The 25,709-nt window shown below is 40.9% G+C and overlaps 1 protein-coding gene across 5 annotated transcripts in view; it reads left to right on the forward strand.

Annotated features, from left to right (window-relative positions):
* Positions 1 to 7,542: 7,542 nt before the first annotated feature.
* The window catches only part of SLC18B1 (solute carrier family 18 member B1), a 32,703-nt gene continuing 14,536 nt past the window's right edge, over positions 7,543 to 25,709 (forward strand). For 2 of the 5 annotated variants that reach the window (XM_025997848.2, XM_025997849.2), the window contains exons 1-8: positions 7,544 to 7,708; positions 8,763 to 8,902; positions 13,745 to 13,840; positions 14,505 to 14,578; positions 15,846 to 15,993; positions 19,020 to 19,176; positions 23,279 to 23,415; positions 25,053 to 25,154. In XM_025997848.2, coding sequence (XP_025853633.1) covers positions 7,666 to 7,708; positions 8,763 to 8,902; positions 13,745 to 13,840; positions 14,505 to 14,578; positions 15,846 to 15,993; positions 19,020 to 19,176; positions 23,279 to 23,415; positions 25,053 to 25,154 — 897 coding nt within the window. In that variant the 5' untranslated portion in view covers positions 7,544 to 7,665. Of the gene's footprint in view, positions 7,785 to 7,826; positions 8,107 to 8,762; positions 8,903 to 13,744; positions 13,841 to 14,504; positions 14,579 to 15,845; positions 15,994 to 19,019; positions 19,177 to 23,278; positions 23,416 to 25,052; positions 25,155 to 25,709 lie in introns of those variants that run through there. The other 3 variants (XM_025997846.2, XM_025997847.2, XM_072720804.1) reach the window with 3 other exon arrangements.

The raw sequence follows: 25,709 nt of genomic DNA on the forward strand, positions 1-25,709 counted from the left end.
AATATTGAAACTGAGTCCAAAATAATCAAAATGTTAAACTAATTTTAACATGCCTGGGTGGCTAAGTGGTTGAGCATCTGCCTTTATTTTTTTTTAAATTTTTTTAAATTTTTATTTATTTATTATAGTCACAGAGAGAGAGAGAGGCAGAGACATAGGCAGAGGGAGAAGCAGGCTTCATGCACCGGGAGCCCGACGTGGGATTTGATCCCGGGTCTCCAGGATCGCACCCTGGGTCAAAGGCGGGCGCCAAACCGCTGCGCCACCCAGGGATCCCGAGCATTTGCCTTTAGCTCAGAGTGTGATCCTGGGGTCCTGGGATCCAGTCCTGCATCAAGCTCCCCACGGGGAGCCTGCTTCTCCCTCTGCTTGTGTCTGTCTCTGCCTCTCTCTGTGACTTTCATGAATAAATAAATAAAATCTTTTAAGAAATGTAAAAATTGCAGACTAGAATTTTAGCACGTATTAAAATGTACTCAAGAATGTAAAATAATAATTCTCGGGGCAGCCCGGGGTGGGGGGGGGTTGTCAGCAGTTTAGCACTGCCTTTAGCCCAGGGCCTGATCCTGGAGACCCACATCAGGCTCTCCACAGGGAGTCTGCTTCTCCCTCTGCCTGTGTCTCTGCTTCTCTCTCTCTCTGTCTCTTATGAATAAATAAATAAAATCTTAAAATAATAATTCTCATAATGAACGAGCAAATAGGAAAAGCATAAACTATAAAAGAGGATCAAAAGAAATTTTAGAATTGAAAAATAAAATGTGAGAAATTTATTGGAAGAGCTAGCAGTAGACTAAAGTTGACAAAAGAAGGATTCAGTGAATTTTAAGCTAGATCAGTCTAAAATTATCCAACTGAAGAACAGAGAGAAAAACTATTGAATTGAAAAAACTAAATAGAACTGCAATGACCTGCGGGACAAAATTTAAAAACCTAACATATGTATAATTAAATACATACTTCTAACACACATGCAATTGGATTGCCAGAAGGAGACAAAAGAATGAGATAGAAAAATATTTGAAAAATGATGTCCAAAAGCTTCCAAAATTTGATGAATCACATACATTTACAAATTCAAGAAGTTCAGTGAACCCCAAGAAGTATGAATAAGAGAGAAGGAGGAGTTAAGATGGTGGAGAAGGACTTTATGCTTGCTTCAAACCTTGAACACAGATGATTATCAAATCATTCTGAACACCCAGGAAATGATTTGAGGACTGAGAGAATAAACTGCCAACTAGAGAGAGAAAAGAGGCCACACTGTGGAAGGTAGGAGGTGCAGTGATGTGATTTAGGGGAGAAAAGAATGATGGGCGCTTGGAGAAGCAAAAGCCCTGATCACAGAGGAGAGAGAGAGAAAGATAAAGCAGCATTCAGGGGATTGCATAAGAAAAACACTTTCCGAAAACCAATGGGTAAGGGAGAGGGGCTGATTATTGCAACTTTTTACAAGCAGTGGAGCTGAAGGGCTGAAGTTTTAGAAGTCCACATCATCACCAGCGTCAAGCCTGGTGGCCACAGCAGTGCTCTGGGAAGGAGAAGGAGGACAGAAACCGGGGAGTAGACAGCATCCTCTGAGGATCCCCTGGGTCATGCTGGGAGAGATAGCTCTCCCCTTCTTGGAGTGTGTCTGGGAGAAGCAGCATTGCCTCTCAGAGAACTAAAGAGTGGGAGGGCTCCACTGAACTGCCCCATTTATTAGCATACAGGAAGAGATGCCTGAGGATAGCCAACCTGGAAGCCAGCTTTTTGTCATGCTTTAGCAGAAACTCCAAGTCCTGGAGCAGTCTGGCAACTGCTATTCTGCAGACAAACCAGTACCAACCACAGCAAGGACAGACCATCCCCTAGAGGATTGGCCTGGGTCCACACCATGCTGGGTCCTTACAATTTGGAGTTTTGAAATCCAGCCATGCACCTGAGATAAAACACAGGAGCACTGTGTGCCACCAGGCAGGGATCCGATGGACTCCTGGGACACAGGAGAGGAGATTGTTTGCTTTTCTGTGGGGGTTTCCTGAACAGCAGTGATTGTGAACATCTGTCTCTGAGGAAGAGAGTGGGCCAACCCCATTTTTCACCCCTCCCATTAAGACAGATGGATTTCAGGGAGCAGCACAGTACACACAGTGGAGGCTCTGCAGGTGCCTTTTTTTTAAATAATAAATTTATTTTTTATTGGTGTTCAATTTGCCAACATACAGAATAACACCCAGTGCTCACCCCGTCAAGTGCCCCCCTCAGTGCCCGCCACCAAGTCACCCCCACTCCCCGCCCTCCTCCCCTTCCACCACCCCTAGTTCGTTTCCCAGAGTTAGGAGGTGCCTTTTTTAATAGAGCTAGTGTGGTTAAGAGCCAGAGCAGTAACAGTGCCCCACCTCCCACACACAACAACCAATGCCACAGAAAAACAAACAAATATAAGAGTATATTATGAAAAATCATACGCCAACAAACTGGGCAATCTGGAAGAAATAGACAAATTCCTAGAAACTTAAAAACTGCCAAAACGGAAACAGGAAGAAATAGAAAAATTGAACAGATCCATAACCAGCAAAGAAAGTGAATCAGTAATCAAATATCTCCCAAACAAACAAAATTCCAGGGCCAGATGGCTTCCCAGAGGAATTCTACCAGACATTTAAAGATGAGTTAATACTTATTCTTCTTAAACTGTGCCAAAAAAAATAGAAAGGAAAGGAAAACTTCCAAACTCATTCTAGAGTTTGGAAAAAGCCAGCTTTTTTCCGAAACTAGGCAAAGACCCCCCTAAAGAGAATGCTAGGCCAACATCCTTGATGAACATGGATGTAAAAAATCCTCAAGAAGATACTAGCAAATCAAATCTAACAGTACATTAAAAGAATGATTCACCTTGATCAAGTAGGGTTTATTCCGGGCTGCAGGGATCGTTCGATATTTGCAAATCAATCAGTGTGATACACCACGTTGATCAAAGAAAGGATAAGAACATGATCCTCTCAACAGATGCAGAAAAAGCATTTGATAAAATACAGCATCCATTCTTGACCAAAACACCCAACAAAGTAGGGATAGATGGAACATACCACAACATTATAAAAGGTATATATGAAAGACCCATAGCTAATATTCTCAATGGGGAAAAACTGAGAGCTTTTCCCCTAACGTAAGGAACATGGCACGGATGTCCATTTCATCACTGTTGTTCAACAAAGGACTACTAGAAGTCCTAGCCTCAGCAATCAGACAACAAAAGGTCACCCAAATCAAAAGAAAGATGTCAAACTCACTATTTGCAGCTGACCTATGTAGAAAAGCCAAAAGACTCCACCAAAAAATTACTAGAATTGATACAAGAACTCAGCCAAGTTGCAGGATATAAAATCAACATGTGGAAATCTGTTGCATTTCTATACACCAAAAATAAACAGCAAGAAAAGGGCAGCCCAGGTGGCTCAGTGGTTTAGCGCCGCCTTCAGCCCAGGGCCTGATCTGGAAGACCTGGGATCGAGTCCCACATCAGGCTCCCTGCATGGAGCCTGCTTTTCTCCCTCTGCCTGTGTCTCTACCGCTCTCTCTCTGTGTCTCTCATGAATAAATAAAATCTTAAAAAAAAAAAAAAAGGCAGCAGGAAAAGAAGTCAAAGAATCAATCCCATTTATAACTGCACCAAAAACCCTAAGATACCTAGGGATTAACCTAACCAAAAGAGGTACTCTGAAAACTATAGAATATTTATGAAATTGAAGAGGACACAAAGAAATGTAAAAGCATTCCATGCTCATGGATTGGAAGAATGAATATCGTTAAAATGTCCATACTACCCAAAGCAATCTACACATTTAATGCAAACCCTATCAAAATACCACCAGCATTTTTCACACAGCTAAAACAAACACTCTTAAAATTTGTATAGAACAACAAAAGACCCTGAACAGTTAAAGCAATCTTGAAAAAGAAAGCAAGGCTGGAAGCTTTACAATTCTGGACTTCAAGCTATATTACAAAGCTGTGGTCATCAAAACAATATGGCACTGGCACAAAACAGACACATAGGTCTGTGGAACAGAATGGAAAATCCAGAAATGGACACACAACTATACGGTCAACTAATTTTGAAAAAGTAGGAAAGAATATCCAATGGAAAAAAGACAGTCTCTTCAGCAAATGATGTTGGGAAAACTAGACAGCCACATGCAAAAGAATGAAACTGGATTACTTTTCTTACACCGTACACAAAAATAAAATCAAAATGGATGAAACACCCAAATGTGAGACAGGAAACCATCAGAAGCCTAGAGAAGAACACGGGCAGTAACCTCTTTGACCTTGTCTGTAGCAACTTCTTTCTAGTTATGTCTCCAAAGGCAAGGGAAATCAAAGCAAAAATGGACTGTTGGGACTTCAGCAAGATAGAAAGCTTCTGCACAGTGAAGGAAATAGTTAACAATACTAAAAGACAACCTATGGAATGGAAGAAGATACTTGGAAATGACCACTTTATCAGATACCACGGTATCTGATAAAATGTTAGTATCCAAAATCTATAAAAAACTTATCAAACTCAACACCCCAAAAAAACAAAGAATCCCGTTAAGAAATGGACAGAAGACATGAACAGACATTTTTCCAACGAACACATCCAGAAGGCCAACAAGAACATGAAAAATGCTCAACATCACTCAAAATCAGGGAAATACACATCAAAACCATGATAAGATACCACCTCACATCTATCAGGATGGCTAAAATTAACAACTCAGGAAAGAACGGATGTTGGTGAGGAGATGAAAAATGGGGAACCCTCTTACACTTTTAATGGGAATGCAAAATTTTTGAGGTTCCTCAAAAAGTTAAAAATAAAACTACCCTACATCCCGGCAATTGCACTATAAGGTATTTACTCATAGTATACAAACAATACTGATTCGAAGGGGCACATGCACCCCAATGTTTATAGCAGCAATAGCCAAACCATAGAGCTGAAATATCTGTTAATCGATGAATGGATAAAGAAGGTATGATATATAGATACAATGGATTATTACTCAGCCATCAAAAAGAATGAAATCTTGCCATTTGCAATGATGTGGGTAGAGCTAGAGTGTATTATCTAAGTGAAATAAATCAGTCAGAGAAAGACTAATACAATATGACTTCACTATATGTGAAATTTTAGAAACAAAACAGATGAATACAAAGGAAGGGGTAAAAAGAGGGAAGCAAATCATAAAAGACCCTTAACTCTAGAGAACTGAGGGTTGATGAAGAGGAGGTGGGCAGGGGATGGGCTAAGTGGGTGATGGCACTGGGTGTTGTACATAAAGTGATGAATCACTGAATTCTACCCCTGCAACCAATATTACACCATATGTTAACTAACTAGAATTAAAATACAGATTTGAAAAAAAATACATGCATACCTAGACACATACAAGTCAACCATTGAAACTCAAAGAGAAAATTCCAAAAAGCAGCCAGGAAAATAAAAAGGTATGTAACACGCAAAATTATACTGATTTCTCATGAGAAATTATAGAGATCAAAATCAGTAGAATCATGTCCCGAAGAAGCTGAAAGATAACAACTCTCTCCCCATATTCCTATATCTGATAAAAAGATCCTCCAAGAATAAACTTCCCTGAGGAAGTAGCATTTAAACAAAATATTCCATTATAGTTTATAAATAAAAGGGTTCCAAATGTGTTCATATGTCTATGATGAGTATATAAAATTATGAATGGATATTTGCAGTAGGCTAATAATGGCTCCCAAAGATATGTCCACATCCTAATCTTTAGAACTCGTTATCTTATTTGAAAGAAAGGTCCATGCAGACATGATTAAGTTAAAGATCTTGAGATCCTTTTGGACTTTGTCTCAGTGAAATTGATGTTGAACTTCTGGCCTACAAGGCTGTGTTGTTTTAAGCCACCAACTTTGTGGCAATTGGTTACAACAACCCCAGAAAACTAATATAATAGTATTTTCAGCTGTAACACTGAACATGTAAACGGAAGATAGGAAGTAGAAAATGGAAGTGGAGAGAAAGTTAGGAATATGAATGTATACCACGGTACACTTTATATACATGAAAAATAGATGGGTGCAAAACAAGAATATACATCTTATGGAAATACATACAAAAAAAAAGATTTGTTTTAAATATGCAAGATTGGGGCACCTGGCTGGCTCAGCCAGTAGGGAATGTGACTCTTAATAACGGGGCAGTAAATTTGAGCCCTCTACACTGGGTGTAGAGATTACTTCAAAACAAAATCTTAAAAAAAGAAACCACTAAACCATGCCAGAATGACTGCCGATGGGGGAATGGGAATAGGGATAGAGAGAAATAAATGATAATAGAAATGAAAAATTCAGCTGTAGGACTTGGAAGATAAAGTTGGGAGAAATTCCTATAAGATGGAGCAAGAATAGGAAGAGTTGAAAAGTAGACGAAAAGAAGATGAATAAATAAGAGGTTCACTCTGGATGACCCAATATCTGCATAAGGAGCAGTCCAGAAAGCGAGAACAAAAAAGGAAATGTAGGGATCCCTGGTGGCGCAGCGGTTTGGCGCCTGCCTTCGGCCCAGGGCGCGATCCTGGAGACCCGGGATCGAATCCCACGTCGGGCTCCCGGTGCATGGAGCCTGCTTCTCCCTCTGCCTGTGTCTCTGCCTCTCTCTCTCTCTCTGACTATCATAAATAAATAAAAATTTAAAAAAAAAAAAAAAAGGAAATGTAATCATCAAAGAAATAATTTAAAAAAAATTGTCCTTCGTGGCTTGATATTAGACTGGAGAGGGAATGTAAAGTAAATAAAGTCGGAGAAGCTGGTGGAGGTAAGATCATAAAGATTCTGAAAAGATACTTGAAGGAGCCTCCGCTAGAACTAACCGTTCTGTTTAGAAGGGCTCCAACCTGCCCAAGCAGTTTTTGCATAAGCTTCAAGACGCAAGGTGACACCTTTCCCTCTAGAGGCCGTCCCGGACTCACCGGGGTGAAGCGCTCCTCCCGCACGTCTCTATTCCAGAACTCCTTGCCCTACGATAGGTTATCAGCGGGCGTCCTTACGGGGCGGGGTACGCTCCTCGAGGCTGGGTGGGGCTGGTTCATCTTTGAATTCACAGTGCCTGAAACAAAGTGGTAACTCAATAGTTCTTTGAATTTCATGTTGATCTCAAATCAAAACTTTCCCAGGCCTCAAACATTAGTCGTTGCCAAATAGTAAATAAGGTGAGGTTGAGTGAAGCTTCTGAGTGTGCGCCAGCAGGCTGTGAGGGGGGCAGTACGGTGGCGGCCTCTTCTGTGTCTGCAGAAGTCTCCTTTCTCACCTTTAGTGGAAAAGCATTTTATTCATTTTAAACGAGGGGGTTCACCCACTTGGAATGTAGACTGGTCCTCCCCCACCTCACCCGATACGGAATGAGAAGCACAGCCTGTCCCAGGGCGCGGGTCAGGATAGCAGCCTGCGTCTTTAAAAAAAAAAAAAACCACCACCGGCAGCAGCGCGGCCCCCGCCCCGCCCCGGCCCCGCCCCCGCCCCGCCCCGCCTCCGCCGCGTCCGCGGTGCCGAGGTCGGGCTGAGCGGCGCCGCCAGGCGGAGGCTCCTGCGAGGCGGAGTCCGCGGGCCTGGAGCGGGGGAGCTGCGGCGCCGGAGCCCGTGCACAAGCCGCGCATGGAGGCGCCGGGGGGCCCCGAGGGCCCACGCCCCCCCAGAGGTGACCGAGGCGGTGCGGGGGGACACCCCTAGTGGCGTGGGTCCTGCCTGCCCACGATTGAATTCGTTGTAGCTCGGTCAGTTTCAGAGACTCGGCGAGGCAGGCGGGCGGTGGGCTTGGGCTCTGAGCCTCGGCCCGTCTGCGGGGCCTGACGTGGAGGCCGCGGCGAGGCCCCTCCCGGCTTTCCCGGTGCCGGGGTTTGGGCGTGCGGACGCGGATGCCCTTAGACAAAGGTGAAGCTCCACGTTTGGAGCACCTGCTGGTCCCCTTGAACTTTCTCTTGGTTCCCTCCCCCTTTACTCCAGAAGCCTTGTAAAGGTTCTGGAGACTTCCCCATCTTGCACAGATTTCTTTTTCCTGGACTGCAGTGGCAACCTCTGGAAAGCAGAGCAAACCAAGTAAAGTTCTCAATCCTACATTTCTTTCTTCTCAAGCTGTTGAATTTAAAAATGAATATTTGAAATTGAGTAACTGACCTATTGTCTTTAAATTAAGTGAACACATAGCTCTGGACATAAGTATGGAAATAATCAGTGCAAAAGGCTAGTAATTAGTGTAAAATATGTATCGATTTACGTATTCATGAGACATGACTTTCCAGGAGCAAACCGTCCTAAGTGTTCATTCCCCAATTGAATGCTTTGGCTTGTTTTTTCCTCACACTTCACTTAACGTCAGTACTACCTAGACTGCTTAATGAGCAGCTAACATGACCTGCTTAGAACATTTTAAGCTCATGTGGCATATGAAGCTGGTGACTTGAGAAATTATACTGTAGAGATCTCCTTGTTGCCTCATCCTTCTTGAAGGAATTAAAGGTGGAAGAAATAGAGAAGGCAAAACAGATCAGATGGTTTGATAAATTCTGCCCTGAAAATGTTTTCAAAATAGTAGTGATGTACAAGCTCTGTGTTACGCTTGATCAAATGTGCTGTGTTCAAAATAGCCCTTAGTTCTGCAGACATTATCTTCAGAGTGCACAGAAGTGACATTTGGAAACTTCAATCAAAAGTCCCAATTATATGCCTGTAATTATACCATGTTTGCGTTTAAGGTGATGACTCTCTGGGGAATACAAGAGAGACACCCAGACAGCTTTCCAGAGAACAATTCTTTGTACTGATATCAGCAGCTTCCATTAACCTGGGTTCTATGATGTGCTATTCTATCCTCGGACCCTTTTTTCCCAAGGAGGTGAGACATTTTTATGAACTTTAATTTTTTTAAAAAGCCTTATGAATTATTTCATTTTATGGTGTGTAAAATATACAAATCTGCATTTAGTAAACATGATGCATAGAACTTTGGTAAGCAGAAAGACTTTTTTTTAAAAAGATTTTATTTATTTATTCATGATAAACAGAGAGAGAGAAAAAGACAGAAACAGAGAGAGGCAGAAGCAGGCTCCATGCAAGGAGCCCAATGCGGGACTTGATCCCGGGACTCCAGGATCATGCCTCAAGGCCGAAGGCTGGCACCAAACTGCTGAGCCACCCAGGGATCCACGGCAGAAAGACTTCTGATGGAATACTTGATGCCAGAGGGGAAAAAAAAAATCCAGTCAGAAAGAAAATCCTCTTGGGAGATAACTCACCTAAATATAATTGACCTTCTGAGGACTGCTTTGTCACCATGTAGTTTGATAAATCTTTGGTTTCTGCCACCAAAACAAAGGGGGTGGTCTAGTAACTGAGATTTTAGCATTATTGCAAAAGGTCTTTGCTAAGACGGGTCTCCTGGAGTTTTTTTTTTAATCTTTTATTTATTTATGATAGTCACACACACAGAGAGAGGCAGAGATACAGGCAGAGGGAGAAGCAGGCTCCATGCACCGGGAGCCCGACGTGGGATTCGATCCCGGGTCTCCAGGATCGTGCCCTGGGCCGAAGGCAGGGCCAAACCACTGCACCACCCAGGATCCCTCTCCTGGAGTCTTTAACTTAGTAGTATTTTGGAATTAGGAAGGCATGGTCCCAGCAAATCCCTTTTTCTGGCTTGAATTTTTTACGGAATCTAGTAGCAGTGGTCGGTGCCAAGAAGGAATTCTGGTTGATATCGGCTAGCTCCTCCAGTCATTGCCTTTTGTGTGGATTTGCAGGTCATTGTTAGGTTTTTTAGTAACTAAATGGAAATGAGACCGCCAAGGCAAGCGAGGGTCCAAGAGCAGATTGTATTACAGGCCCCGTCGGGCGAGGGCGAGGTTCCCCGACCCACGGGGGAAAGAGAGAGTCGGGAAGTCGCGCCGAGACAAGGTGGGGGGGTTCACAACGTTGCAGGGCAGAACGGTTTCCTGTTGGTCGGCTCATCTGCAAAGGGAGGATTGCAGTTCGGCCAGCCACAGGTGACTTCCCCGTCTGGGGTTTGAAGGGCACTGGGTCCGGCTGGGGAAGTCCGAAGGGGAGGTGAGGGTCTGCGTCGGGCTGTCAGCAGGTCACTGGTCCATTGGCGTCCCAAGTGGAGGTGGACAGGAACCTCAGCCATTTGGGGTATCTGTCATCTTGAGGAGTCTCCCTTCCCGCCGGGCCCCAACAGTCATGACACAGACTCAGGGGGGAATTAACTTGTAGAGAATCCACACGAACTCTGGACGTGGGTGGGATATAACAGGGAAGAAATGGTCCTGGCTTGGCTGAGTTGCGTTTTACCCTGTACTCTTTGCCAAAGCCTCAGGTCTAATTGCACTGACCCCTCTGGGTCCTCTAACTGCCTTGATCATGTGTAGCCCTTCGTTTTTTGTGTTACCAAGGAGGATGGAAATGGCTTCTTTGCTAGAGGAACAGTGTGACTCCATACCCTTACAGTGCTCTTTAGTTTTCAATGTTTTTTTGCACACATTTATTGCATTTGGTATCTGTAGCTAATCCAGAATATAGCAGAGTAGTGAGGATCTCATCACGTTCCTGATGAAGTTCAGTGACTAGTTTGATTTAGTTCTATTTACTGAATGGGAGTGGAAGGGTTAATGGCCTCCCCCTCCAGGGCATGCAGGCATTGGATGCTGTTAGGGCGAAAAAAGAGATCTGGAAAACTTACCTCTCTTGTCAATCCACTGGGAGTGAGAAAATATGAAAAAAACATAAGTTGCAGAGTATTTGGGCACCCTTCACCAAAAGGCTGTTCAGATTGTTAGGAGACTCTTAAGAGAAAGGAATGGTTAATTTTGTCATGTGTGAGGGTGGTGAGGGAGGGAGAAAAAGGCTAGTGTGGAAAGAGACTTCACAGGATGAATCCAAGGTGAGTCTTGAGAAATGTGTTCTCAGGGCGAACAACAGAGGCAAAGTAAATAGCATGTTCTCTGTGAGGAAAGCAGACAACTTGATGTGGCTTGGGCCTGGGATGGAAGAGAAGTTCCACAGGAGCAAATCTGGGGAGGCAGGGGAAGCTAGAATGCAAGGGTCCTTCCATTTATGCCAAAGATGTCAGCGAGAAGCTATCAGAGATATTTGAACAAGGGACGCCTGGGTTGGTCAGTGGTTGAGCTGCCTTGGGCTCAGGGCGTGATCCCTGAGTCGCCCCCCACCCCCCACGGGGAGCCTGCTTCTCCCTCTGCCTATGTCTCTGCCCCTATGTCTGTGTCTCATGAATAAATACATAAAAGCTAAAGAAAAGAAAAAAGGTAGTTGAACAAGACTGAGTAGCCTATAAGTTTTGGGTTTTGGAAAATATAATGATAGGTTGAGCCTCTGTAATTAGGACAGAGAGGACCTGGAGTAACTGGAGCAACCAGTTAGCAGGGTATTTCCTGGCTAGCAACTAACGTTAGCTTCTCCCTAGTGGAATACAAAGAAGAACAAGACTGTAGATTTGTGTTTTGTTATTTTGTTAATAATTTTTCCAATCTTTTAAAAAATTGACATGTACTTGACATTTATTGTTATATTAGTTTTATGTCTACATCATAACAATTATACAATTCTCTTCATTATATAGTGGTCACCACAATAAATAGTTACCGTCTGTCACCCTACAGTTATTGAAGTATTTTTTACTATATTCCCTATGCTGTGCTTTTTAAGTTTTGACTTAGTTTTTTTTTTTTTTTTTTGCTTACAGGAGGGAAGGCTGAAGACAGAGGCAGGGAGAGAGCATTCTAACTTTAAAAGACCTAGATACAAAGAGTATCTAGGATCCTTTTCATTTTTTATTAAAATAAAGCCTTGTGGTTGCCACATGTGCTGGTAAAACTTACCTTTCCTCCTGCATGTATCCTTTCTATTAGCTAGAGCTAATGAGACCAAGGAAAAATAGGGCTCTTTTTAAATTCTGGTGCAGGATTCCTATTTCTACTCATCCTTTTTCTGGCACCCTCCTTCTTTGTCACAGGATAACATGTGAACTAGAAATTGCTTTTAATAGCTATTCTTGCTTTTCTAATGTGAAGCAGGATCCACATTCCAAAAGTGATATTTGGCTGCTGCCATGGAATGTGATTCTAGGATATCTGAAGTCACCATCCTATCTCCATAGTGAGTGTGGGAACCTGCACAGGTTGGAAACCATCATGGTTTCCTGTGTAACTTTTGCAAGTCTGTGTCCTCATCTGTAAAATGTAGCCAGCCAAAAATACATCCCTCATTTAACTGTTTTTAGAAAACATGTAAAACAGCACTTAATAGAGATTCTGGCTCATAGTGAGAGTCCAAATAAATGTTAGTTGCAAAGCTATTATATAAATAATGCCAGACTCCAGGATTAAATACTTATTAGATCCATTAAGCAAAGAACGTGGATAATGTGACTTGACCAGTGCATCTTCTTTCCATGTCTTCTTTGACTCCTATGATCATATCTTCCCGTTGAGGTACCTGTTGTAGTTTGCTAGTGCTGCAGTAACAAAAGTACCACATGCCAGGTGGCTTAAACAACAAATTCATTGTCTAACAGTTCTGGACGCTAGAAGTCTGGGATCAAGGTGTTGGGAAGGTTGGTTCCTTCTGAGGACTGTGGGGGTGGGGGGGAGAGGTCTGTTCAGGCCTCTCTCTTTGGTTTATCAGTTGATGACTTCTCACCTCATCTATCTACTTTTGGTTTGGTTGACCGAGCTTTTGGTGTCAAATCCAAGAAATCATTGCCATGACCAATGTCAAGAAGCATCCCCCTTTGAGGAGTCTGATAGTTTCAGGTCTGACATTTAAGTCTTTTTGAGTCAATTTTGTGAGTAGGTTAAGACAGGGGTCTGATTTCATTCTTTTATTTGTGGATATCTAGTTTTCCCGATGCCATTTGTTGAAGAGACTATCCTTTTCTTTATTGTTTGTGGAACATCAGTTGACTGTGTGGTTTATTTCTAGGCTCTCTAATTTATTCCATATGCTTATCTTTATGCCAGTACCATGCTGTTTTAGTTACTTCAGCTTTTTATTTATTTATTTATTTATTTATTTATTTATTTATTTATTTATATAGCATGCTAATAGGGGTGGGGGAAAGGGCAAAGGGAGAGAGAGAATCTTAAGCAGACTCTATGTCCTGTGCAGAGCCCCAGTGTGGGGCTTGATTTAATGACCATGAGAATATGACCTGAGCTGAAATCAACAGATGGTTACCTGACTATGCCACCAGGCACTCTTGTAATTTATTTTTGAAATCATGAAATGCATTGCCTTCGGTTCTGTTTTTCTTTTCTCAAGATTATAAAGCTAACAATTTTTATGGGTGTGGTGAGTGAATAGCTTTCATGTCAGAAATGATTTTATTATAGCTTCCCTTCCTTCCCCATTCTGCTTGTTTTAAAATGATAATATTTGGGGGTGCCTGTGTGGCTTGGCCGGTTGAGTGTCTGCCTTTGGCTGAGGTTCCTGGGATCGAGCCCCACACTGGGCTCCCTGCTAGGTGGGAATTTGCTCCTCCCTTCTGTTTGTGCTCTCTCTCTCAGAAAAATAATAAATAAACTCTTAAAAACATAAAATGACAATCTGTGAAATTGCTATGTAGATAAACGTTACCATAAAACAATGCTCTGATCTAATAGCTCTATCTTTCCACATGGATGAGAATTTGTCTTTCAAACTTTGTTCCTGTCCTGTTTCTTTAAAGGCTGAGAAGAAAGGAGTCAGCAATACAGTTACGGGTATGATCTTTGGATGTTATGCTTTGTTTGACTTGCTGGCATCTTTGGTATTTGGAAAATATGTAAGTATTAAAGAACATTTTAATTTTTATATGTTCATAATTAGTTATTCTAATTTATCAATCTAGAATTTCTATTGATACAGAAATAGCTATCATTATATTTTTTGAATTATGCTACTGTTGATTGTTCTGTTCTTATGGTTGATTGATTTTTTTTTTTAAGTTTTTGTTTGAATTCCAATTAGTTAACATTAGTGTAATGTTAGTTTCAGGGGCACAATACAGTGATTCAACACTTCGTACCACACCCGGTGCTCCTCACAAGTGCCCTCCATCATCCCCACCCCCATCTCACCCGTGTTCCCCACCCCCACCTCCCTCTGGGGACCATCAGTTTGTGCTCTAGAGTTAGGAGTCTGTTTCTTGGTTTGTGTCTCTGTCTCTTTTTTCCCCTTTGCTCATTTGTTTTGTTTCTTAAATTCCACATATGAGTGAGATTGTATGGGATTCGTCTTTTTCTGACCATAATAAGTTGATTGATTTTCCACTTCTTCCATGTTTGAAGAGATGTATGTTGTCATTCCTTTAAAGAATTATTATAATCTTATATTAATTGTATATATCTTTCCCAAATCTTGTATGTTCTGATACAGTGGATTTGTTTATGTGGATGTAGACTCATAACAGTCATCAATCTATCCCTCTTTTCTGACATTTCTTACAGCTTGTACAGATTGGAGCAAAATTTATGTTTGTAGCAGGAATGTTTGTCTCAGGAGGAGTTACAATTCTCTTTGGGTAAGTCATGTTCCAATACGTTTGGGAGCTTGAACAGATTTTATAATTTACCTTCAGTTTAAAATGTTAATGGATTTTTAAAATCCATCAGAACTGTTGATTGTTGCATGCTCAACATGTAGCTATGGGTGAAGGAAATTGGGTGCTTAGAGGATAGAACAAATAAAGGAAGGAGTCTTCTAAGGACTTAATGTTAAGTGGCTTCTGAATCTGTTCATTAGGACTTCTGTCAGTGTGAGTGACAGAAACCTAATTCACTTTTTTGAGTCACGGATATGTTTTGGCTCAAGCACACAGTGCATTAAAGAATCAGCTGGAGCACATCAGGATACAGATGTTAAAATAATATAATCAGAAATCTTTCTCAAGTTCCTGGTTTTGCTTTCCTCTTCTTATGCTTTGTTCTTGGACAAACTGTCCCCTTGTGGTAGCAAGAATTCCCCAGCGGCATCCATAGGAAGAATTGCCCAGCAGCTCCTCACTTTTCCTAGCTTCCAGTAGATTCACAGAATGGAGCCACTGGCCTGATCTTGGTGGTGACCCATCCCTGCCTCAAGGGCACTGGAGGTGGGGGATGCTCTGATTGGCCAGGCTTGAGTCATGTGCTCCCTTGTGTTGTGGTTCCCTCCACTGCTATTTCCTGGAAAAGAGAAAATAAGTGCCAGAGGCAAAACAGCTCACAAGTTCTTAAGGTTTAGCATCCTTTACCAGCCTTGTAGTGGGAAATAGTATGGAAGAGCCCACACAACTTCTTGGGAGAACATAGAGAAATGAAAAGAGTATGGTGGGATAATGATGAAGTAAGCCCAGGAAGTCTTCATATTAAACTTTTTTTTTTCTTTTTGCTGACTTTCTCTCTCTCTCTCTCTCTTTTTTTTTTTTTTTTTTTTTTTTGCAGGGGAAGTGGGGGGTCATCTATTTTCTGCATTTTTTTTTTTAAAAGATTTGAGTTCCACCACTGTGGCATACCTGAGACCAAGAAGTCTTTCTTTTGTATATATTCTTGTCAGAGTGATTCTACATATTTCAAAAAGCCAATTTAGTGTTACTGTGTAGAGGGCCCATTATGTCAGCACAAAAGGGCAACTAAACTGTCATTATGACTCAGATTGCTACTAAAAAAAAGAGAGATAATTCCCTTCTATTGAAAGTATAACAAAACAACTAAAAAAAAAACCTTTTCTAAAGAGATTTATTGTAAGGACTATGGGTGAGATACTACTGTTTTTCCCACCATGCATTTGAAAATTGCCTTGTTTTCTTTCAGTGTATTGGATCAAGTTCCAAAAGGACCAGTTTTTATTGCTATGTGTTTTCTGGTGAGAATGGCAGATGCAGTCAGCTTTGCGGCAGCAATAACTGCTTCCTTTTCCATTCTTGCAAAGGCTTTTCCAAATAGTGTGGCTACGGTGTTGGTATGTATTTCATACACGTTTCCTATTTTCCTCTTAGTGTAGGCTAAAATATTTGCCCTATCCAAGTTAATGCTGACATCCATTCTTCGAGATCTACTTTTTTCTATTTTCTGTGTTTCGGTTACCTTTTTAACCCAATTACTACTTACAGCAGCAGGCTGTCGGCAAAGTATCATTAGTCTTCTTTAGATCTCTTCCTACGCTTAGAATCCCCTGAATGAGCAGTTTGACAGGTAAATGTGGTTCAAGTATTCTTTTTGCCATTAAGAACAAAACAAAATAAGTTCCCCAGTAGTATTTTGTTGTCTCTCTGTAGCTCAGGCTGAAACTGAGCTGCCAGCATTTCTTGGCTTTAGAAGAGTTATCCCTAATGGTCAAACACTTGATTTACACGAGAGTCCTTCCCCTCATATCCCTGATAATTTTCCAGATTCATGGAAGGAATCGTAGAGATCTTGAAGGCCTTGCATGCTCTCTTACTTTTTCCCCAATCACTTGATAACATTATACTGACACACATTCTCGTAGATTGGCTAGATGCTAAATACCTAGGATTAGTGACATACCAGATTTCTGTCCCAGCTCTTGGCTACTGCCTCTGACCCAAGCAGGCTGTCTTCTGGCCTCTCCTCCGGACCCATGCATTCGTAAAGGGTCTGTGGCTTGTCTGTAAGACCAAATACAACCCTCAGAATAAATCATTGTCCTCTAGACTTTAGGACCTCATCAGCTTAGTACCAAGAATGCCCGTATTTACTCAATATTATAGTTTTGGCCATTAAATACACTGCTGTTTAGATAATTATTTCTTCCCAATTTTGGTTAAATATCTGTATCTATAGCCAGCTAGCTGCTTAGGTTCATTTTGGGTTCCTTAGCCATTGGGCATGTAGGAATGGCCTCTGTGACAGGTGTAATGCTTACATTTCCCAGAAACACATTTTACAAAAATGATTCAGAAGAACACTAGTTCATTGACATGCTCTGTAAAACAAGGTTTTGTGAGTGAAATGTTAGGAGTACACATCTGTTGTCCTCCAGCTTAGAGATGCCAGTTCACATGAGTGTATTAAGGCTCTGCGAAATCCTGTAGTAAAGATATTTTATATAATTTTCCACAACTCAGTTTGACTATGGAAACACTTTTTGACTCTTAAAGAACTGCTGTTTTGTGGGACGCTCTGGAAAGTGCTGCCCAAGAAATTCCTGTGATGACAGCAATAGTCCATTTGATCAATTTTCTGATTAACAGGGAATATTCATGTTACCGTACCACGTTTCTATATGAAAATTGCAGCCAAAAGCTGATACACCTAACATGGTAGTTGACCTGGATGGCTTCCCTGTACTTAAATGTAGACTTTTTTTTTTTTTAAGGGTTTTACTCATTCATGAGAGACAGAGAGAGAGAGACATACAGACAGACACAGAGAGAGAGAGGCAGAGACACAGGCAGAGGGAGAAGCAGGCTTCCCCTGGGAGCCCAATGCAGGACTCAGGGATCCCAGGACCTGGGATCACACCCCGAGCCAAAGGCAGACACTCAACCACTGAGCCACCCAGGCATCCCTAAATGTAGAATTCTTATATTCTTTATGAAATTGAAAGTTTTCAACAGACTACTTTTGTGTCCTCTGTAAAATCTGAGGATATACAGTTGTAAGCCACAATCTGCTGAAGGCTAGATTGATTTAAAATGGTGCAATTTTATAAGAATTTTTTAATAGTAAAATATTTTCCATAGCACCGTTTTATTTATTTTAATTTTAACAAAAAAGACTTTTATACAGTACAAAATTCAGAAGTTGCAAAAGGAAATACAGGATATAATGAATGTATCCTGTATATTATTTGTCCTCACCTTCATAGACACACTTATCCAGGCATGCAGTCCAAAATCATTCTCCCAGAAGGCACAGAGATTATAGGTTCCTTCTGGAGTGATTCCATGTATGTATGAACATGTACACACACATACACAGGGCGTGATTCCTTCCTCCTTTGTTTTCTCTACAGTAGTGGTACCATACTCTCTACAATGTTGAGACTTTGCTGATATACTAACAGTGATCCTGAAGATCATTCTGTGCCTGTATGTGAAGAGTTTCTTACTCTTTACTTTCCTTTAGCAGCGATATGTGGTACTTCACTGTATGGAGGTGACATACATCCTTAGTCTATTGAGATTGTTGATAAGTATTCAGATTGTCTATATCTTTTGCTGATGCAAACAGTGTGCTACAACACATAAGCGTGCACATATGCCATGTCACATCTTTACAACTGTACCCATAAATTCAATCCTGGGAATAGCATTCTGGGTCAGAGAGTATATGCATTTGTAATATTAATAGATTTGACAAGTTACCTCTTCTGTTCACTCACCAGCAGTGTACGAGTGTGTTGCTTTCCTCATTTTCTTTGCAGCAGAGTGTTTAATAGGTGATTGGTAAGAACTGGTGTCTTGTAGTTTAACCGTGTGCTTCTTTTGAAAGTGAGAGTGAGCTTTCTTATACATGCCCAAGGGCTATTTGTATTTTGTTTTATGTGTCAAGAGTCTGCTTATAGCATTTTGCTCATTTTCTTGTTGAGTTGTTCATTTTTCCCCCCACTGATTAGTATTAGCTCTCTTGATATATTTGGGGAAATTAGCCCTTTGTTAGTATTTCTTCCCTGTTCCTCATTTGTGTTTTGATGTACTTAACCATTGTTTTTCATATTTTCATGTAACCAGATTTATGAATTTTTTCTTTTGTGTCATCTGAGTTTTATGTTACAATTAGAAAAATTTCCCACCATAAGGATTAAAAAACAAACCAGAAAAAATCTGCCATATTTTATTTTTCTAGTATTTCTATGTGTATATGTAAGTTTTTGGCTCATCTTGGGCTTGTGTGGGTTTGTGTGTGTATATTGTGAAGTGGATAGAATTTTTTTCAGATAGTGTCCATTAAATCTTTATTTGTTAAAATTTTTCAAACAAACTATATTGACTCAATTTTCTTTCCCCCCCTCCCCATTTTTAGGGAAGTCTTGAGATTTTTTCTGGACTGGGACTAGTGTTAGGGCCTCCTTTAGGTGGCTTCTTGTATCAATCCTTTGGCTATGAGGTGCCTTTTATTTTTCTGGGATGCATAGTTCTGCTGATGATACCACTCAACATGTACATTTTACCTAATTATGGTAAGACTGCATTTATTACTCACTTTAAGAATCTGAAATTTAAGTATTTTTATGCCTTTGTAGGAGGCCAATTTAACAAGTACTTTTACTTTATGTAATCAATAATAGATTTGTAGAACACCCTGAAGGAACTTACTGTCTTTTCAAAAATGTTGCTATAGGCAGTTTATATGAATTTCTTTATATCACAAATTCTTTCTAACCTTTAGAACTAAGCAGATATTTAATTCCTCATCATAAAACATCACCATATGAGGTGCCCACCAGATCTTCTTGGACTTAATTAAGTATTCAAAATGACAGGTTATCAAATGCTGCACATGGTAATACTTTCTCAGAAGGCCGTTAGGCAGAAGGGCGAGGTCAGACCTTCTTCCCAGTGGTTGTCCCAGGTGGGAGGACACAGAGCTACATTGGGCAGTGATAGGGGTCACCCTGGCTTCAAACCTTCATGCCCCTTATGAATCAACCTGTCTTGTAACAGCTCCATGCACATAGCTGCCAAGATCACTGTGAGGAACATGCCAGAGTCAGCACAGTCAGGAAGGCACAGAGCATGGTGTCCTCATCAGGTACATGTGGTTCATTGATAGTTCCTTCTCTGTGGATGAAATTTACCAGGCCAGGGCTATTCTTACTACAGTGAGATTGCCTAGTAACATCCTTGGCATTTGACCCTTATCAGGTGATGAAGGGAATGGAGCTAGAGAGTTAACGTGAAGGCTAGAGAGGAGAGAGCTAGAGAATATAGAGAGGCAATACCACCCTGAAACGCAGGGTGGTGCTTTTCATCTTTCTACATGTAAGACAGTGGTTTCTGTAGCCGAGCATCTTGGTTGTTTGGTTCACAGATGAACACTGGACTGATAATCAAGAAACTGGCCCCAGGCCAGAGTCTCACGCATTGGGGAAAAGAGTCATGTCAACCCTGTACTCTAGAGAAAAAGACTTACTAACTAATGGTAGGACAAGATATGTAGAATTTCTATGATTAGGTGCTGGACTGGCCCCAACATCTGTTACTCCTGGAGTCCTGGTCTGCTCTCCTCATCTCCTTCCTATCCAATCCCCCACAATGTGGTATGTTTTGCAGCCCCCTTTGACTGCCATCAGCCTGGGTACTTGGCAGTTATTTCTCTTCATTTTTGTTATTCCTTGATTAAAATCTCCTAGCATTTTCATTGAACTTAACAGAGTCCCAGTTAGCTATATTTTCAGGAACAAAATGGTTTGGTAGAATTGCTGTTCATCTGTGGAAGGATCTTCTATTTAGATGGAAAACTGGTATTAAAAAAAATCTCCTAGGTTGTTAATGTTAAGACTGTGCATACAGATTTAGGTGTTCCTATTAAGGAATATTTGTTAAAATTAGTGTTTGGGGAGAGCTTATGGATAGAAGCTAGAGAATTAAATTTTTCTTGTATTTTGATGATATTGATAAATTTTGTGTCCTACAAGGTTCTATCCCACTCCTTTGCCTCCTTCTAGACTCATAGACAAGGTGGCTCCAGCTTTGGGGATTTGAAAGTCAACTTTAGTCCCTCCCGCTCTCTCATCCTTTGTATTTGCTCACCAAGTCCAGTCTTCTGTCCTGCTCTAAAGAAATATTTCTAAAACACAGTCATGGACATACCAATCCTCTTATTAAAAATCCCGAAATCCATGAAATGAGAGCTTTATCTTGAGAGCCATGAGGAGCTGTTGTGAGATTTCAGTAGAAGAATCACATGATCTGAAATCTCTCCCCATCCCATCTGCTCTGACCCCTCCTCATCCTTCAAAACTTACTTTGTATTGCCTTTTCTGGGAAGTGTTTCTGAACCCTCTCCATCACCCAACTAAATGCTGATTCGGTAGTGCTGCAGGGATCAGTGTTTTCGCTGCCCCCTCACACCTAATGGGCACTCCACTTCCTTCCCTGCTTCCCCACCTCTAACAGTAGCTTCCTGTGGCAGTGTAGTCAACCAGGGGGTCATGCCCCCCTAAAAGAGTGGATCAGAATTGTGGGGAGCAGAAAGAGAACCCAAGTAGCTTGGAAAAGCTCCCCAGGTGATTCTGCTATATGTATCTTGAAGTAGATATCACCATAGGTTTTCATTACTTGGGCTTCTTCCTCTGGTTAAACTCATTATTTGTTTCTTTGGATGTTCTTACATATTCCCGTTGTGATTTCTCAATTTTCCCAGTTTGGATTTAGAGAAGGTCACCATTTCTGCCATAATAGTTTATCGTATACCATAAATCCATAGCCCCTTTTTTATGCAAAAATATATAACTGACTAAAATTGATCTTCTGTCATTTGTATCCAAAGGTAACTAATGAACATCTTTAATAAGCTATTAAAAATCCACACCAAATGAAGTCTCCCTTCTGGCGCTATTGCACCAAGCCATATGGTGGTGTTTGTCCTCTTTCTGCGTCTAACTGCACACCTTCTGTAGTTGAGCATCCTGGACTGTGCTCACATTTAGTTCACTGTTCAATATTTGGCTGATGAGTGAGAAACTACCATCATGGTTTAACTTTATCTGTTGTATCCTGACCAAGTCTAAATTTATCCTGACTCAAAATACTTGAACCATTCTTTGTGCTTTTTTGTGTTTTGATCCATACTGGATCATTATTCACCAAGAATTAAATGATGAACCATGGCAGGTGTTTTGGAGAAATGAGGATATTCAGGTGCTGATCCTCGCCCTCGAAGAGCTTCCTTGTCCACACCTGGTCACCATCATCTCTGGCCTGCCTCTACAGACTGGTCCCCTTGTCTCCCTTCTTCACAAGGCCACAGAGAGGTCTCTTTAAACCACAGCTCTGATTCTTACCCCTTGTTTGGAATCCCTAGCAGTTTCTCAGGTTTCCCTGTGTATTTTACAAAGTCTTGCATAAACATGTGCCTACATTATGATCTCTCTCCACTCTGCTGGTGCCCCCTGCTCCAGTCTCCATCCTCCAGCTTTGCTTCTCTCCCTTCATTTCTTCAAACACAGAAAAGTCTTGTTGACTTCTGAGTCTTGGAATGTACCATTCCTGGAATAATCTGCCTGGCTAATTCTTTCTTCCTTCACTTGCTCATCTTAAGCTCATGCTTGGGGCACCAACGTAGATATTACTGCTTTAGGAAAGCCTTCTTTATATGGCTTTCCCTGTTGTTTGTTTGTTTTAAGACAGTCCTCTTATAGGCTCCAAAAGGTTCCCTCCTAGTTCCGTCCTAGCTCTCTCCACTCCTTTCTGAAATTTCTCTGAGAGGACAGGGGCTGAGTTTGTCTTCTTTGCCTTTCTTTGCCCCACATTTTGCATGGCACCTGACCCAGCAAAGATTTTGCTCAATAACTTAACTGGAAATCGGGAAAATCACCAGACAATAGTAAACAATGTAAAACGAAATGTAGTTTAGATGCTAAAATGTATGGTAGAGACTGGAAGTGTGGTAGGAAACAGAGGAAGGTAAAATTTGTGGGCCAGTGCCAAACCTTACAGAGTGAATAGAATTTGACAGATTAGCAGGAGAAAAAGAAAGGAGTCATGACATTCCTGTTGCTGGGAATAGTGAAGAAGCTGGGTTCCCGCAAGGGGAATGCTAGAAGTGAGGTCTGTGTTCCGTTGGCCATGAATTCCAATATAATTTATGCATGATTCAGTAGCACCCCCTTTCAATCTGGTGTTTTCTTTGCTATCAGAAAAAAAACTGATGCTCTGTGATGAATTCAGATCCCTTCACAGCATACACGCATGGTTCCTCAGTAAAGCTTCTGGCTCTTCCCATGCACCAAATCTAACTTTATGTATTCTCTATCCCATCTAGGGAAGGCCTCACTTGCTTTTCAGGTATAACCTAATAACCTAAGACCCCCCCTCTTCTCCTCTCACTCTGCTTCCAGTTGATTCTTTATGAATTTGAGAAACTGTTTTTAAGGAAACTCAATGTGGCTTCTAGGTTTAATTTATATGCAAATATAGATAATATGCAGTTTGAGGCAAACTCAGAGGTGCGGTTATTTTGATTACCAGATAAAGATGGCCTTAGCAATTTTACTTTTCAAAATAGGTCAAAATTTTAATTACTCTGATTTTTAATTTTTTTAAAATTTTTACCCAAAGACTCAGATCCAGGCGAACACTCATTCTGGAAACTCATCGCTTTACCCAAGGTTGCACTCATAGCCTTTGTCATCAACTCACTCAGCTCATGTTTTGGCTTCCTTGATCCTACACTGTCTCTCTTTGTTCTGGAGAAGGTAGGTAGCCTGATTGTCAAAGAGCTCTCCGCTGTAGAAGGTGGGTATAATTGCTTGCTTTGGGGCCCTGCTTGGTGGAAAGAGCTCTTGAGTGGCTGTGAGAAGGAGACATGATAAGAACTGCATACCTGGGTAGCATGTAACCTTCCCTCTGCTACATTACTGTGACTGGGGGTCTGATTCATGGTAAACGAAAGAAGCTTTTCATTAAGTGGCCCAAATACTGGTCTCCTTTTCAAAGTCTTGCTGGAATGATCATAGGTCTGGCTTGGGCATCACCCTGGCTGCTGGACAAGGATACTTTCCTCTACTTGTTCAAATTCCAGTGAGACAGTTGGGGGACTCAGTAGCTCATTTAAGGTTTCTCTCTAACAGATCCCCTCTGAGTCCACTTAATTTTTCAGCTATTACATACAATTAAATGACTATGGAATATATTAATCTGGGATGTTAGAAAGGAGTCAAGAGTCTGTCTCCATCTTTTTTTTTTTTTTTTTTTAATGCTGGAAAATGTTGAATTTAAAAGTTGGATGTTGTAGAAATTTGCTCTTAGATATTTCTGAAAAAAGATGATTAATAATGTGGTAAAGTACATTACCTGATAGTTATACTGAGGAATTAATATGTGTTTATAAAGGCAGAATTCTCATTGCAGCCCATTACTGACTTTCTGTGAGGTACTGGTATTCCAAAAGCACAGTTACCAGAAACACAGCTCATTGAAGTCACTAGAGACAGTTTTGTGTATGTGAAATACCCAAAAAGATAAATGTGGAGACTATGAATTTAGGGCCTGGCCCTAGATTTCATGGGCTTACTTAAGAAAATTAGTTAAGGAAATTAAGGAAGGTGGGAACAACTCAGGCAAAGAAATGTGTTTGTATCATGCTGGCTGTAGTAACAGTATCAGAGTTGTGTGGTAGCTTACTGTTTGAAAAGCCTTTTGTCATGTATATATCATCTTTAATTAGATATTAGCATTCCTTTGAAATGGATACTATACCAGTGCACTTCTCAGCATCACCTGGTTGCTTGTTAGAAATGCAAATTCCTTGGGCACCTGGGAGGCTCACCCAGTCAGGTGTGTCCCACTCTTGATCTCAGCTCAGGTCTTGATCTCATGATCATGACTTAAGCCCCATGTTAGGCTCTATGCTGGGCATGGAGCCTACATAAAAAATGCAAATTATCTGGCCCCATCCCATACCTTTTGACTCAGAAATTCTAGGCCTGAAGTCTAAGAACCTCTTTTTTTTTTTTTTTCCATCCCTTGAACCAAGGCATGTTAGCACTTTGCTTCAAATAAGAACCTCTTTTAACAGGTTCTCTGGGTAATTCTAATGTGCCCTAAAGTTGATGAAGCACTGGTATACACGTAAAAAGTGCTATGATTCATAGAAGCTAAGTTGTACGTTCAAAATCAAATGTTACAAAACAAGACATCTTGGACTTTTGACCTCTGGTAAGGTTTTTATTTCCCCTTATAGGAAAAGAAATCCATTTATAAAAGTAAGATCAAAATTAGGAAGTGTGGGCTCATGGTAGATAATAAGAACTGAAGAAGTGGCCAGAAAAGGTTTATGTTTATTTTAAAAATTACTTAATCATATAACTCTAACACAAAATTTCTTTTACAGTTTAACTTACCAGCTGGTTATGTGGGACTGGTATTCCTGGGTTTGGCATCATCCTACGCCATTTCTTCGCCATTGTTTGGTCTACTAAGTGATAAAATGCCAGTATGTACACTGAATCTACATTTAAGAATCACTCCTGTATATTTGGACCAATGGCTTTCTGGAACTATACCTCTGGAACTCTAGAGGTCCATTGATTAGAATTGATATTCAATTTAAAAAATTTCAGCTTATTACCGTATAACTGAGAAATAAAATTATAAGATATTTAAAACTTACACCATGGTGATTTGAGATCTAAATACATTGTGAAAGGGTGCTCTCCATCTAGTTAATTAACACAACCATCACCTCTATGTTATCTTTTTTTTTTTTTAAGGGCAACAACATTTAAATTCTATATTCAATTTTTGGAGTCAATAAAGAGGTTCCAGTGTCTTCCAACCTACCATCGCTCTGAGAAAATTCACTTTTAATTGCTTCTTCTGGGAAAAAAGGGGTCTGTGCTGAAGTTGCTGACAAACTATTGGATTAGACTTTTTGAACAGAAAAACTCCCATTTAAGACAATCTTCTGTCACTGAACAGATCTCTTGCCCCTAGAATTTTCAGCCTGCATTTAAGTAGTTTAAAAGGAATAATTTTATTGGGTACTTTT

Source organism: Vulpes vulpes, chromosome 1 (genome assembly GCF_048418805.1).
Source record: "Vulpes vulpes isolate BD-2025 chromosome 1, VulVul3, whole genome shotgun sequence".
NCBI classification, from domain to species: Eukaryota; Metazoa; Chordata; class Mammalia; order Carnivora; family Canidae; genus Vulpes; species Vulpes vulpes.